Source organism: Oryzias melastigma, linkage group LG4 (assembly GCF_002922805.2).
Source record: "Oryzias melastigma strain HK-1 linkage group LG4, ASM292280v2, whole genome shotgun sequence".
Classification (NCBI taxonomy): domain Eukaryota; kingdom Metazoa; phylum Chordata; class Actinopteri; order Beloniformes; family Adrianichthyidae; genus Oryzias; species Oryzias melastigma.
The window spans coordinates 25876717-25889140 of NC_050515.1; the positions used below are offsets into that span (position 1 = coordinate 25876717).

The following is a 12424-nucleotide window of genomic DNA, read 5'->3' on the forward strand; positions in this document are numbered from 1 at the left end:
TAATGCTGAAAGTCGAGCCTGCCCTGACGTATTTCTGGCATAAGTTTTAATTCGCTTCGGGGCTGAGAATGTCCGTTCAACAGAAGCAGTGGACACGGGGCTTGCTAGCTTCGGAGTTGCCCGACCCCGCTTAACAATGTCCAGCTTTTCTTGAAAAGTCCGTCTTGAAAACGGCTTTGACAGTAAGTCTGCAACCAAATCCATTTCTTCTCCTCCTTCAGCCATTGTGGATTGACAAACCAGCTATTAAATTCGATATATTTGCCTGTGCAGGTCGCTACAGATTCAGTTTACCAGGTCTGCCTAGTACACTCTCCGATTATCCAATCACAGCGCGTGAAAATCCTGACGTTTCCGTGGGCCTGCTAGCTGGCCTATCACGTGGTCTCCTCCAGATCTGATTGGTTGAAGCAACAGTTTGGTGGACCATTATTTTATGCTACAGGGCCCGCAAAACTGATTGTGAAGGCCTTCAGGCAGATTTCTTTGACCCTAGCAACAAATGGTGCTGCAATGTGATTGGTTAATGCTTAAATAGGAAAATACACGTCTGGAAGCAGCGCAACCAGGGAGACAGCAATGAAAGGACGAAGACAGAGCATTTGGAATTATAGAATACGTATTCACGGAAATAAATAATAATTAATATCAGTCTGTGATTCAGATATTTTTAGGCCAGCAGAGAAGGCCTTGCAGGCCCTGACGGCCCGCCACTGATACACAGTATTTCAGAGTGCAAAGTCGTGGCATATGTATGCATTTTACTGAGAGTTTGTTGAACATTTCGATCTGAAAAAAAAAGATTTGTGTCATCAGCAAAGAGCAATGGTAAAGGAAATATATTGGTTGTCAGGGATACCAGCTCAGTGGCCTTGTGGTAGAGTGTCCGCCCTGAGATTGGAAGGTCGTGGGTTCAAATCCCGGCCGAGTCATACCAAAGACTCTAAAAATGGGACCCAGTGCCTCCCTGCTTGGCACTCAGCACTAAGGAGTTGGACTGGGGGGTTAAACCACCAAATGGTTCCCGAGCGCGGCTGTGTCTGCAGCTCACCACTCCCCCAGGGGATGGGTCAAATGCGGAGAACAAATTTCACACACCTAGGTGCGTGACAAATAGTGGGACTTTAACTTTAACTTTATACTCAATCAATGAACCCAAGAAGCACATTTTTGGACTGTTGGAGGAGGCCAGAGTGCCCAGAGAAAACTCATGCATGCACATGGAGAACATGTAAACTTTACACAAAAAAGTCCCAGCGTGAAATCGAGCCAGGGCTTCCTCGCCTTGAGGTAAGGCTAACCACTGCACCACTGTGCAGCTTGTGGTTAGAGCGTCATCTTGAATTGCTAACAGGCGGCAGAAACAATTTCAGAAAAATGAAGAATTCCGAGTTGGTATAAAGATGAATTGCTCTACGATATGTAACAAGTAAAGAATTATCTGTTGTACAGCTCCTTTAAGAATGCTCAGAACTTTTTTTGTTGGACACAAACCCAGAGGAAGGGTTAGGGTTAGATTAATATGTACCAACAACAACACTTAGCCTTGGATGCACATTAAATATGTGCAGGCAATGCAGCAATGTGCATATTGGTCACCCGTACTTGGTGTGGAAAAGATGAATTTCCATCAGTTTTGTGCCAGTTGCATATAAATGTGTGGGAATAACATCAACCCAAAAAAAGGTGAAAATAGACCACAATGCATTGCGTTTGAAACTTTTTTTAATGAAATTTTTATTTTTATTTTTACTTCATTTATTTTTATCATAAATCATCCAAGTTTTCATCTTCAGAAGTAGATCCATAAATTATAGCCTTTGTAAAAATGTTCATATTTATATATTTTTTTACTTTAGGAAATATATGATACCATATTTTCAGTTTTAGAGAAAAGTAGTATGTATGGTACCATCTAGAGCACTGTAGTTCTGCCCTACATTGTGTTTTTTAGTTGTCAAGGAGTAGGGAGGGAATTCGGACGTAGCCTCAGACGGGGAACATCACTACCCATAGTCCTTTTCTCGCGCATGCGTGTCAGCCATTACGGCCCAAAGGCGTTGGTGGCTGGTGTCCGTCCGAAGATGCCGTTCACTCCGGCAGCATCAGTACCAGCTCTGCCGCGTTAAACAACCGCAGCGCGTGGAGACACGGACCCCGCACGCGGCTGGAGCAGCGCCCGCGCGCATCGACGGCAGGATGGGAGACCAGAAGGTGGGCTGGGGCCGGAGGAACAGGTGTCCCTGATAGGACAAGCCGTCTCAGGGCGTAGTGTACAAAGGAAGGAACTGCAGGGAAATGAGGGAGTTTGTGTTCGGAAGCGTCCCGCGCGCGTGCTTCAGGGTGGAATCGGCTGTTTAGATTGTCGTGTCCGTCGATGGTTCGCTGCTGTAACAGACACGGATGGAGGGGCCTTGACGCAGCTCCTTCCTCGGGAACAAACGCGGAGTCCTTATGAATGAATGGGCTCTTTCAAAGGGTGAGAAGCACAGCAAGGTACGGGGGGGCTCAGGATCACAATAGAGGGAGTCCGGCGTTTTAAAGTGATCGCAGTATGACATTATCTCTGCGCATCTATGATGAACCCCTCCCTCCTTATACACTGAGGCGAGGTCCCTCCATGAGAATCAATGATGGAAACAGAGCTCCAAGCCTAAACCCCTGTGTCCATCGCAGCTAAGCACTGATTAGAGCATCCACGCTCAGATTAGACAGTTTGCTGCTCTGCCTTCATGTTGTTCTTTCTGCAGGAGTCTCTGCGGAAGATCACCCACACGCTGGCCGTGAAGAACGAGGAGATCTCAAACTTCATCTGCTCTCTCAAGCAAAGCCTCAACAACTTGGAGGTGAAAAATCCTGCTTCACCGTGACATGGGGTGAAGATCTCGCACATGCTGCTTCCATTTATTAAACTTGTGTTTCTGTGGTGAAACACTCCAGACAAACTCCAACCGGGTGCAGGAGGACCTGGAGTCCGAGTTCAACTCCCTTCACACCATTCTGGATGAGATGAAGGAGAGCATGCTGACCCGCATCAAGCAGGAGCGAGCCAGCCGCACATATGAGCTGCAGGTTGGATTTCTAAGTAGAGCTTAAAGACCCACTGATGAAAATTGTGTTTTTAGCATGTTCGTGTAGCATTTTTTGCATGATGGAGGACATGTATAAAGAAAATTCAGATTAATATTTCATTGTAAGCTAACCGTTCTCTGTCCCATCTTTTGAAGTGGTTTCATTTTGTTTCTAATCAGACTGAGCTCTGATTAGTTTGTCTTTCTTTAGTCTGAATAGGCTCCATTCTCGGAGTGGAACAACTGGATTAAAAGGTCCCCGTAGCTGAGCATTATGGGATGTAACAGAGAAGCGAAGAAACGATGAGACACAGCAACTCATTGAAACAACTTTTAACATTTAACCTGACGTTGATACAGACGTTCAAAATTGATCAGCAAAATATAAAGTTTGAGTAAATGAACTATCCCGAAAAGGATTGCAAAGCTTAGGACGTCCATAATTTTATTTCCCTTGTTGCTTTGCACCGCCACCATAATTCCTAACCAATGACTGAAGAGATCTTTAGTCATTAGCTAAAAGACCACAGGATATGCTTTTACAATAGATCAAAAATGATCAGAGTGGGACTTTAAGAGTTTCAGGAACCCAATCAGATTAAAATAACCTAACATTTAAAAAGTGTTGGTTCACTGTCTTATTTCCTCTTTGGTTTGAAGTCACCTTTCTCAATTTATCTTTAAACAAGATAAGAGCATGTTTATGTCCAGAGAGAAAGGTTGGAGGTCTTTTCAACATGAACTTCAAACGGTGCAACAGGAGAACTCTGATTCTTTTTAAAATAAATATCATTTATTTTCTTAATTCATGATCATTTTTCAAATCTCTTAAAAGTGATCCAAAATAATTCCACAAACTGGTGATTTCCTGGCAGGAAATTCAGATTTCAAGTTCATTTTCACCTCATGCCTGTAAGTAAAGTCTGATTTGATTCCTGAGCTTCAGCTCTTCAATCCTTTGGGTGACGCTTCAGGACAGAGCCATGACTCTCAAGTGATGAAGATATCTCCATAAACAGTGCAACACAACAGTGTTATTATATAAAAGAGTATCAACTTGTGGGATTGTGCGGCTGTGCTGTGCCTGACTGCATGTGTTTGTTTGTTTTCTCAGAGTCAGCTGAGCGCTGGTACCAAGGCCCTGGAGAGCGCGGAGGAGCTGCTGGAACTGGCCAATCAGACGCTGTGCTCGTCTCAAACGGACAGTTTCTCTCAGGTGACCGGGACCCTCCTTACACTCACACACCTGCTCTGCTAATATGACGCAAAAACTTTTCTCACTGATGATCACTGGATGTCTAATACTTTTAACGTGCAGAATCAGTAATGTGCTCCTCGTGCGCACAAGCAGCTGTTTTAACACACCTCTACTTTTTTGAAAACTTGATGGACTCCGTTTTCGATCCATATCTCTTCCCTCTTTCTCTTTCCCCCTCATCTGCTTCTCCTCTCCAGGCGGCCAAAGACATTAAGGATAGGTATTGTACTGAGCCATCTACTGCCTTTCTTATGTCACAGCTGTCAGTTTGTAGCATTGCATGCGTTCGGACACTGCATCCATGTCTTACACCATAGAAGCCTTCCGGTCTTTAGGCCTTTTGATCTTTCCGACTTTCCCCTCAGCCTGTAGCGTCCTGTGTCAGCCTTTCCTGGATGAATGCTCCTCTCTAGCTTTGCAGTGGGAGAAGCTTAGACATAGCGGCAGAAGTCTTTGTTAGTGACAGTTTATTAGCCAGCAGAGGCTTTGCCTCCTTGTGTGTTCCTGCCCGTGCTCTGCGTTCAGCTGAATAATGGGCTGTGCTTGTTTCCACCCCGTATGTTTGTGTGTTTTCGTGTGTCTCTGTCTGCAGCGTGACCATGGCGCCGGCCTTTCGCCTCTCGCTGAAGACCAAAGCCAGCGACAACATGAGCCACCTCATGGTGGATTTCAGCCAGGAGAGGGAGTTGTTGCAGGCTCTTAAGTTTCTCCCAGGTTAGTGTTACTTTTATTACGTGGAGCTGCATTTTAAACAGTAGAACAGCTGATTTTTTTTTTTTTTCTTTTTTGTCTTTTTTATTTTTTTTTATGCTGCGTTAAGCTTCTACAATAACCAACAACTTTAGTTAGTTACATCCTCAAAAAAAAAATTTTTTAATTTCTATTTTTACTGTATAAAAGGAAAGAATAGCTTTAACATTACTGACCTCGCAAGAATGTAACTTTCTAAAAGAAAGACCAGCTTGTGCCTTGAGTTTTCCTAAATCTCGCCTATAAATAAATGCAAAATGGTTTAAATAAAAGTACATATTTGAAGACATTTTCACAAAGTGAATGTCTTCCTTGTGAGATAAATTAAAGCTCATTTGCTGGTTGACATTTCATGGCAGTGTTTGCCAACATAATCTAATAACGTGGGATAATTGCGAATTGTCATCTTCCTGTAGCTGCTGCTACTCTCTGCTTCCTGCAGGTTCTCTCTCAAACTGCTCGTGCTTTAGCTCGGGAAATGCACATTTCTCATCTAAGTCATTAGGAGTAAACTAACCACTTAGGAGCAGAAATAAAACTGCTTACAGTTCGTGTTTGTCTGGGCCAGAGCTTACAGGAGAACGGAGTCAGGTTGGAGCACTTGTTCCAGCTTCCTCCTTTGGAAACGACACATTCAGGCGGAAAAAGTCTAAGAGGTGGAACATGAAGAGCTTTCCTGAACACAAAATTCAGAGTCAGTCAGAGTTTTAAATCATTTAGTTACGGATGAAATTCACCAGCAGCAAATACTAAATTTAAAATGATGGTACAGTCTGGAGCATTAACTGTATATGAGAACTGGACCGAGTCAATATGATGTCAGTGTCCTCCTTAGACAATGGGTTACTTCCTGCTCTAATGACATAAAATCAATTCAGTCGCCACTTTTTTGAGATACAGAAGCCACTATGTTAGAGCCAGACGACGTCAGTAAGCAGTGATTGGTCCGAGTCAACGTTTCTATGGCAACCACTCTCACCAATCAGGTGTGAGCTTGGTGGAAGTCCACTTCCATACCGCTTGAAAAGGGATCAGTAGAATCTGTCAATCAATGTGAGACCACTTACTTCTATTGAGTCATCTGATTGGTCAGTTTATAATTTAATTAACTTGCAATAAAGAAAAAGAAGGGATGAAAAAAAAAAAAACGAAGCCAATGAAACAGGTATATTCCAAAATAATGAGTTGCCTAAGCTTGGCTACACTGGCAATAAAAACTCAAAGAATCTTAAAAGTGTTTCAAAGACAAGTCAAAAGTACTTAAAGACCCACTCCACTGAAAATTCTGTTTTTAACATGTTCTTGTACAAATTTTCTCATTATGGAGAACATATATAAAATAATTTAATGTTAAAATTGCATTTCTGTATATATTTTTAAATTCCATTCGTGATGGATCAGCAGCAGATGAAAATCCACTGTTTGAAAAAGCTCCGGTTTGTGACGCAGCGACTCCCAAAGTCTTCCTGCTCTGCTCCATTCCAATAAATCCACCTGCAGACCAATAGATGCATGTACATCTTCATTTTTCTAGTCTTAGCTGGAATCTAGATCAAAACTGTGCGGCTGGATAGCTCTGATATTGCTCGCCGTTTTTGATGCTTTACCAATGTTAGGTTGGGGATGTAAACTAGCTGGAGAGTATAACAATGGAATGATGGGATATCACCGTAGGGTTACTTCCATGCCAGCAGTCCCACCCATTTTCAGTGAGCTCCTGCTGCTCTGCAGAAAATATGTCTTGAGCAACACAGGCTTTTTGATTTGGGCTAAAAACAGCATAATCCTAATTAAACAACCACTGGAAACAGTTTTACAATCAATCAAAGTATAGTTGGAATGGGACTTTAAGATAATAATTGAAACACATTAAATATAGAAAAACATACAATAAAACAACCACACAAACATAAAAACTTATTTTATTAACCTTAATTTAACCAGAAAGACCCACTGAGATTAAGAAATCTTTTTTACAAGGAAGTCCTGGCCAAGAGGCGACAAAAAACACATTAATTACAGTCAAACATAAATACAACATTTCATATAAAAACAGAAACAAAACTTACACTTGGCTATAAGCCCGGTGGAATAAACTGGTGTGATTTTAAAAGCTCCAGCTGTGTCTATGGAATGCTAGGACAGAGGCAGAACATTCCAGAAATTAAAAAAAAAAAAATCAGAAAAATCCGTTAAAAGCTTTTAGGTTCAAATGTTTTACAGAAATGTGGTTCAAACACTTTTTTTCTGCTCAATATTCAATTTTTAATTTGGAGAAACTTCTATAGAAAGCAGTTTGTTTTTGGTTTGATCTTAAAAAACGAGCTAAAAAGAAACTTAAATGTTAAATGTGAAAAAAAAGTTAAATGTGTGCCGACTAGATGTACAAGGAGTAAAATTAACACAATTGATGCTTTTCTGTTCGATAAAATCTCTGCGAAGCAGCCAAATTAGCATGAAAAAACCTCAGTGAAACTGGTGAAGTGTCTGAAGTGGGTTGTACTTCGCAGCACATCTTATCTCACGCATGACATTCTTTATTGGAATGAATGCAAACGGCAGAGAAAGACAAAAAGAATGCACTTTGCATAAATACTTAACTCCAGAGGCTCTTTTTTTGCCCTATCTTGGGTAAATGGAACGTCACCCTTGTAGGGCAAAAGTAACTGTAAAAGGTTTGAATTTTAAAATAGCATTTATTTTTATAGCCTGTTCAGAACGAGTGAGGTTTTCTCAAGTCGTTACACAAAAAGCATCAATGGTTATTATTCAGTTTGGTGTAGATTATTCTAATAAGATCACAGGAGTTACTTATAGATGTTTAATACTAGACATTAAAACTATAGAAAACATGCACGTTTTATAAGGTAGAAGGAAAAAGTTTCCTAAAGACGATCAGACTTTCTTGACTGTTTTTTTTAAATTAAATCATTATTTTATGCTTATTTTATATTGACAAAAAAATTCTTTTTTTTCTATAGTTCCTGCAACTCCAGAAATTCAGGTGTCAGAGTGCCAGGTGTGTGATAACAGCGTGACTGTAACCTGGACCATACCAGAGCCTGACAGCAAAATCGACCACTACATTCTGGAATATCGACGCACGAATCACGAGGGGCCGCCTCGCATCAGAGAGGACTACCCCTGGATGGTGGTGGAAGGGATACGGCAGATGGAGCACACAGTCACAGGTAACAGGACGAGTATGGAGATGGTGGGGGGGGGGTCATCATTAATCTTTCAGTGAATGACTCGAGTGTCTTTGCTTATCAGGTCTGCGTTTCGACACTCGATACATGACGTTCAGGGTGAGAGCGTGTAACAAAGCTGTGGCGGGAGACTTCTCGGAGCCTGTTACACTGGAAACTCATGGTAATGAGCTATTTTTAACTAAACTACCGACTTCCTGTCATTTTTGTTAGCTGTAGGTGATGACAAAATGCTCAGATGTCTTAACTTGTATCGTTTACAGAATCACAAAAACATGTCAAGCATTCGTTGTGTTTTCCCCTGCAGCTTTCAATTTCAAACTGGACTCGGGCTCGGCCCACCAGAACCTGAAGGTGGAGGATCTGAGTGTGGAGTGGGACAGCAGTGGAGGGAAGGTGCAAGACATTCGCAAAGAGAAAAACCGCACCAACTCACCCATGCACTCCCCCGCCAGGTTGGTGAGAGCGGATCTGCTGCAGACTTCACTTGCTGCAATGTGAATCTCTCAATCTTTTTGTGGCTTTCTTTGTGTAAGCAGGTCAGCTCTGATGTCACCTAAAAGAGCACCAACAGCGCGGCCCGGCAGAGACCGCTTTACAGCAGAGTCCTACACAGTGTTAGGTAAAAAAGAGTGCACTAAATGAAATACAAGGGAAAAGCATAAAAAATATATACAAGCACAGTTAGAAGAATCTTTAAAGTCTCCCTCCGATGAAAATCCTGTTTTTTGAGTTTTTAACATGTATGTGTGGCATTTTTCTAATGAAACAGAACAAATGTATTAAGAAATCATTTTGTTTTTGCATTTTAAAGTATTTCTTCTTTTAAATCTGTCAATCAAACTGTCACAGACAGACTTTGTTTGAATAAATGAACCTTCTTTACGTCACAACAGCTCTGGTGCACATGCACTAACCCCTCATCTGGCCCGGCTATAAGGTGCTAGCTTAGGTGTAGAGAAGATGGTGTAGTCTTTGGTGAACTGGAGGGAGATAGAATCAGGCTTTTGGAGGAAGCTCTTCACTTCCTCATCCGAGCTGACATCCAGATCAAAAATTATGCTATCGAGACACAGAGCTATCATAATCACACAGGGGGGGATCAGGGGCAGAGCTGCTTAGCTGAGCTCCAAAAGCCACGCCCCCTCAGAGGAGATTTTGAAAGCAGAGGCTTCAGATCAACTTAAAAAAAGGCTTTTTAAGACAATTCAGTTGTGGGATTTTGGTAAAAAAAACTTCATAATCATAATTAAAACACTACTGGGAACTTTTATTTTTTTAAATTGTCATAAGGGGACTTTAAGTAAAACTATTAAAATTCTCTAAATAATTATTTATATGTAAAATCTTCATTCTCTTCCCACTTGTTTTTGTTTTTAATAGCCGCAGGGCGACAAGACAATAGCTGAGCCAGTCTGAAAACAATCTGTGCCGGACTGCATTCCAGCTGCTCTCATATAATGTTACTCATGCAAAAATATTGACGCATCTATTTCTGAAAAAAGGTTGCAGTGCATCTGCGCTAGTAGAAACGGTCGTTGTTCGCCTGTTACAGCAGCTGCTAATTTTCTAAGAAATAAAATGTAGAAAAAAGCTTTCAGTTTTACACATTTAAACTGAAGCTATGTTTGGCACTCCTGAAGGGTATAGAAGGGGTCTCCAACACTGAAGGAGCTGTTCGGGTCTTACTGCCACAAAGTCGTCCTCCATCCTTTCAAAAATTAGACTGATTTGTATTAATGTTATTTTTTACTATTATCATAAATGCAAACAGAAGGTTGATTTTTGGCATGAATAAATCATAAACATAACAGGAAAATATCCTGTTTAAAAATATGAAATAGTTTGCCAATAACCTTTGACAAAAGCTCACATGATCATGTGAACAATCCTTTTAAAATAAAGGTCGTCCTGCACCACAATAGTTTATCTTAATGCTGGAAATGTAGTAGTAGGTAGTGTAATCTCAGCAGTCATAAAAACATCAGTTTATTTTACTTTTTATTTTGCATTTTAGCCAGAAATTCATAAATCTTACAACCTAACATTAAATCAGACACAAACTGTATTTTCGAACCACTTAAAATCTGTGAGTTTGTTCAAAAGTTGAATATTAGAATTTAACCTGTCATTAAGTATGAAATGTAGTTGGGTTTACTGACTTCAAATTGTTTTTTTCTGAGCTCAAAAATCTATTAAAATGTTTTAATCTGACTTTGGTAAACTACGAAGGGTTGATGAGTTGTTGAAGAATTACGACTATCACTGTCAGAAGCCTTGATGAGTGATGCATAGTGTCCTTCAACTCTTTGACAGTGAGTTACATAAAGTTTGAGTTAGTTGACTTTTACAATAAGAATCCAAAAATGTAGCTATTTTACTCTTATTTAGCATCACTTAGTTTGAGATAAATTTGAAAAGCTGGCGATGCAGAAAAATAATAATCCCTGCTGGTTTCTCATGATAGCTGACACCATGATCGATGCGGGCCAGCAGTACTGGGAGGTGCGGTTTGACAAGGAGAGCAAGGCTTTTGCCGTGGGGGTTGCACTGCGGAGCCTGGGCCGGTTCGACCAGCTGGGGAAAAGCAGCGCTTCGTGGTGCATCCACCTAAACAACTGGCTGCAGCAGAGCCTCACAGCCAAACACAACAACAAGGCTCGAACACTCGACTGTTCCATCCCGAGCAGCATAGGAGTCTATGTGAATTACGATGAAGGTGAGGCTTTTTTAGTGTTCTGCACATCCCTTTGGTTCCATGTCATGTATGCATGGTTTACTCTCCTCAGGCATACTGTCCTTTTATAACGCCAAAACCAAGCAACTCATGCACACCTTCAAAACCAAGTTCCAGCAGCCAGTCATCCCCGCTTTCATGGTGAGAAAAGTTTCTTCTGAAGCACATTTATGGACAGCTTTCTAAGTTTAAATGAGCTGCTGCTCTCTGCGTTCAGGTCTGGAACGGAAGTTTCTCTGTGGTGACGGGGCTGCAGGTTCCCAGCGTGGTGCAGAGCGGACAGAGGAAGAACAGCGGCACCAGCAGCTCCAACGCCAGTCTCACATAAGCCCCTCCCACCAGTGCACGGCTGCAGCCACAGCTGCAGATCATATCCTCTGCACCTGCAGCAACCCAACGAAAGAGTCCGCCGCTGAGACTCTAACCGTTGTGACTGCTCGAGGGTGCATTAGGTGTAGTCTTTTTGTCGTTTTGCTGCACATTAGTTCAGAACTGTCACACTGCTGCTGCTAGAGCAACGATTTAGCGCTGGCCGCTGCCTCCTCACCAAAACAGTCGGCTGCAGGTTCAGGGTCATGCTCTGTCATGTGCCTTCTTTGTCTTTTCAAAAGCATCAGAGACGATCTTTAACGTTATCCTCATTTTAAACCACGTATTATGTCCGTGCCAGTATGTCGTAGTGTGGCTGAATCTTCCTCTGACCATTTACCCAAATAATATCCAGTAGCTCGCCATGTGGGTCAAATCAAGTAATAATTCTATGAACTCTTTCTTTGCCACAGCATGCAAACCTGACATTTACTGCAGTTCTGTTTGTGAGAAGAAGCCTCCTAGTGTTGATTTAAAGTCTCCCTCCCTTCCAGAGTTTGGGAATTTTTCTTTTAGACGATGCAGAAGTAGGTTGGGGATGTGGGGAGGACTTCACAGGTTGCACTCAAATGCTTGTCTCTTTATATTTATAACCACCTTCTTTTTGCAGCCGAGATCATGTTAAGTCGGCTGCACTCCAGTTATGTTTGTTAGCCAGTAGCTCCAGCTCACACATGCACAATGAGGTCTGAAACACACCTATCGAACATAAATATTTGGAACTAATATTTGTGCACCTAGCCTCAGACTCCATGTTTCTTGTCTGCATACATTCTGCCTGTCTGTACTTTGTAGTTGTACCCTGCAGTGCTTTAAAGAAGCATCCAACTGAGATTTACGTTGACTTTATTTCATATTTTTTGACAAAACATCACAGTTTATTGTAAATACTTTAATTTTTCCTAAATAATGTATCAGTCATTGAGGTAATAAAGGAGTAAGAACAATGTTTTGATGTCTTATTGAATCTGGAACAAAAAGTAAAACAGGAAAATGAAGGTATAGACCAGCTATCAAACTGATTCACTTA

At 41.5% G+C, this 12424-nt stretch overlaps 1 protein-coding gene across 2 annotated transcripts; it reads left to right on the top strand.

Annotated features, from left to right (window-relative positions):
• The first annotated feature begins 1986 nt into the window (after positions 1 to 1986).
• fsd1 (fibronectin type III and SPRY domain containing 1) lies at positions 1987 to 12341 on the top strand. Of its 2 annotated transcripts, none has more exons than XM_024278876.2 (13): positions 1987 to 2214; positions 2751 to 2846; positions 2941 to 3072; positions 4186 to 4287; positions 4527 to 4549; positions 4922 to 5043; positions 8061 to 8270; positions 8353 to 8451; positions 8596 to 8743; positions 8828 to 8910; positions 10756 to 11007; positions 11078 to 11166; positions 11243 to 12341. In XM_024278876.2, exons 1-13 carry the CDS (start codon positions 2200 to 2202, stop codon positions 11351 to 11353), a joined length of 1482 nt encoding a protein of 493 aa, XP_024134644.1. In that variant the 5' UTR covers positions 1987 to 2199; the 3' UTR covers positions 11354 to 12341. The 2 variants fall into 2 exon arrangements, with proteins under 2 accessions (XP_024134644.1, XP_024134642.1); XM_024278874.2 differs by lacking the exon at positions 1987 to 2214 and adding an exon at positions 2249 to 2479.
• Positions 12342 to 12424: the final 83 nt, after the last annotated feature.

Coding starts and splice junctions, on each gene's coding strand:
- fsd1 (XM_024278874.2), top strand. CDS start 2,459: ATGAATGGGCTCTTTCAAAGG. Junction 3,073..4,185: donor GCCGCACATATGAGCTGCAG/GTTGGATTTCTA, acceptor TTGTTTTCTCAG/AGTCAGCTGAGCGCTGGTAC. Junction 4,288..4,526: donor AAACGGACAGTTTCTCTCAG/GTGACCGGGACC, acceptor TCTCCTCTCCAG/GCGGCCAAAGACATTAAGGA.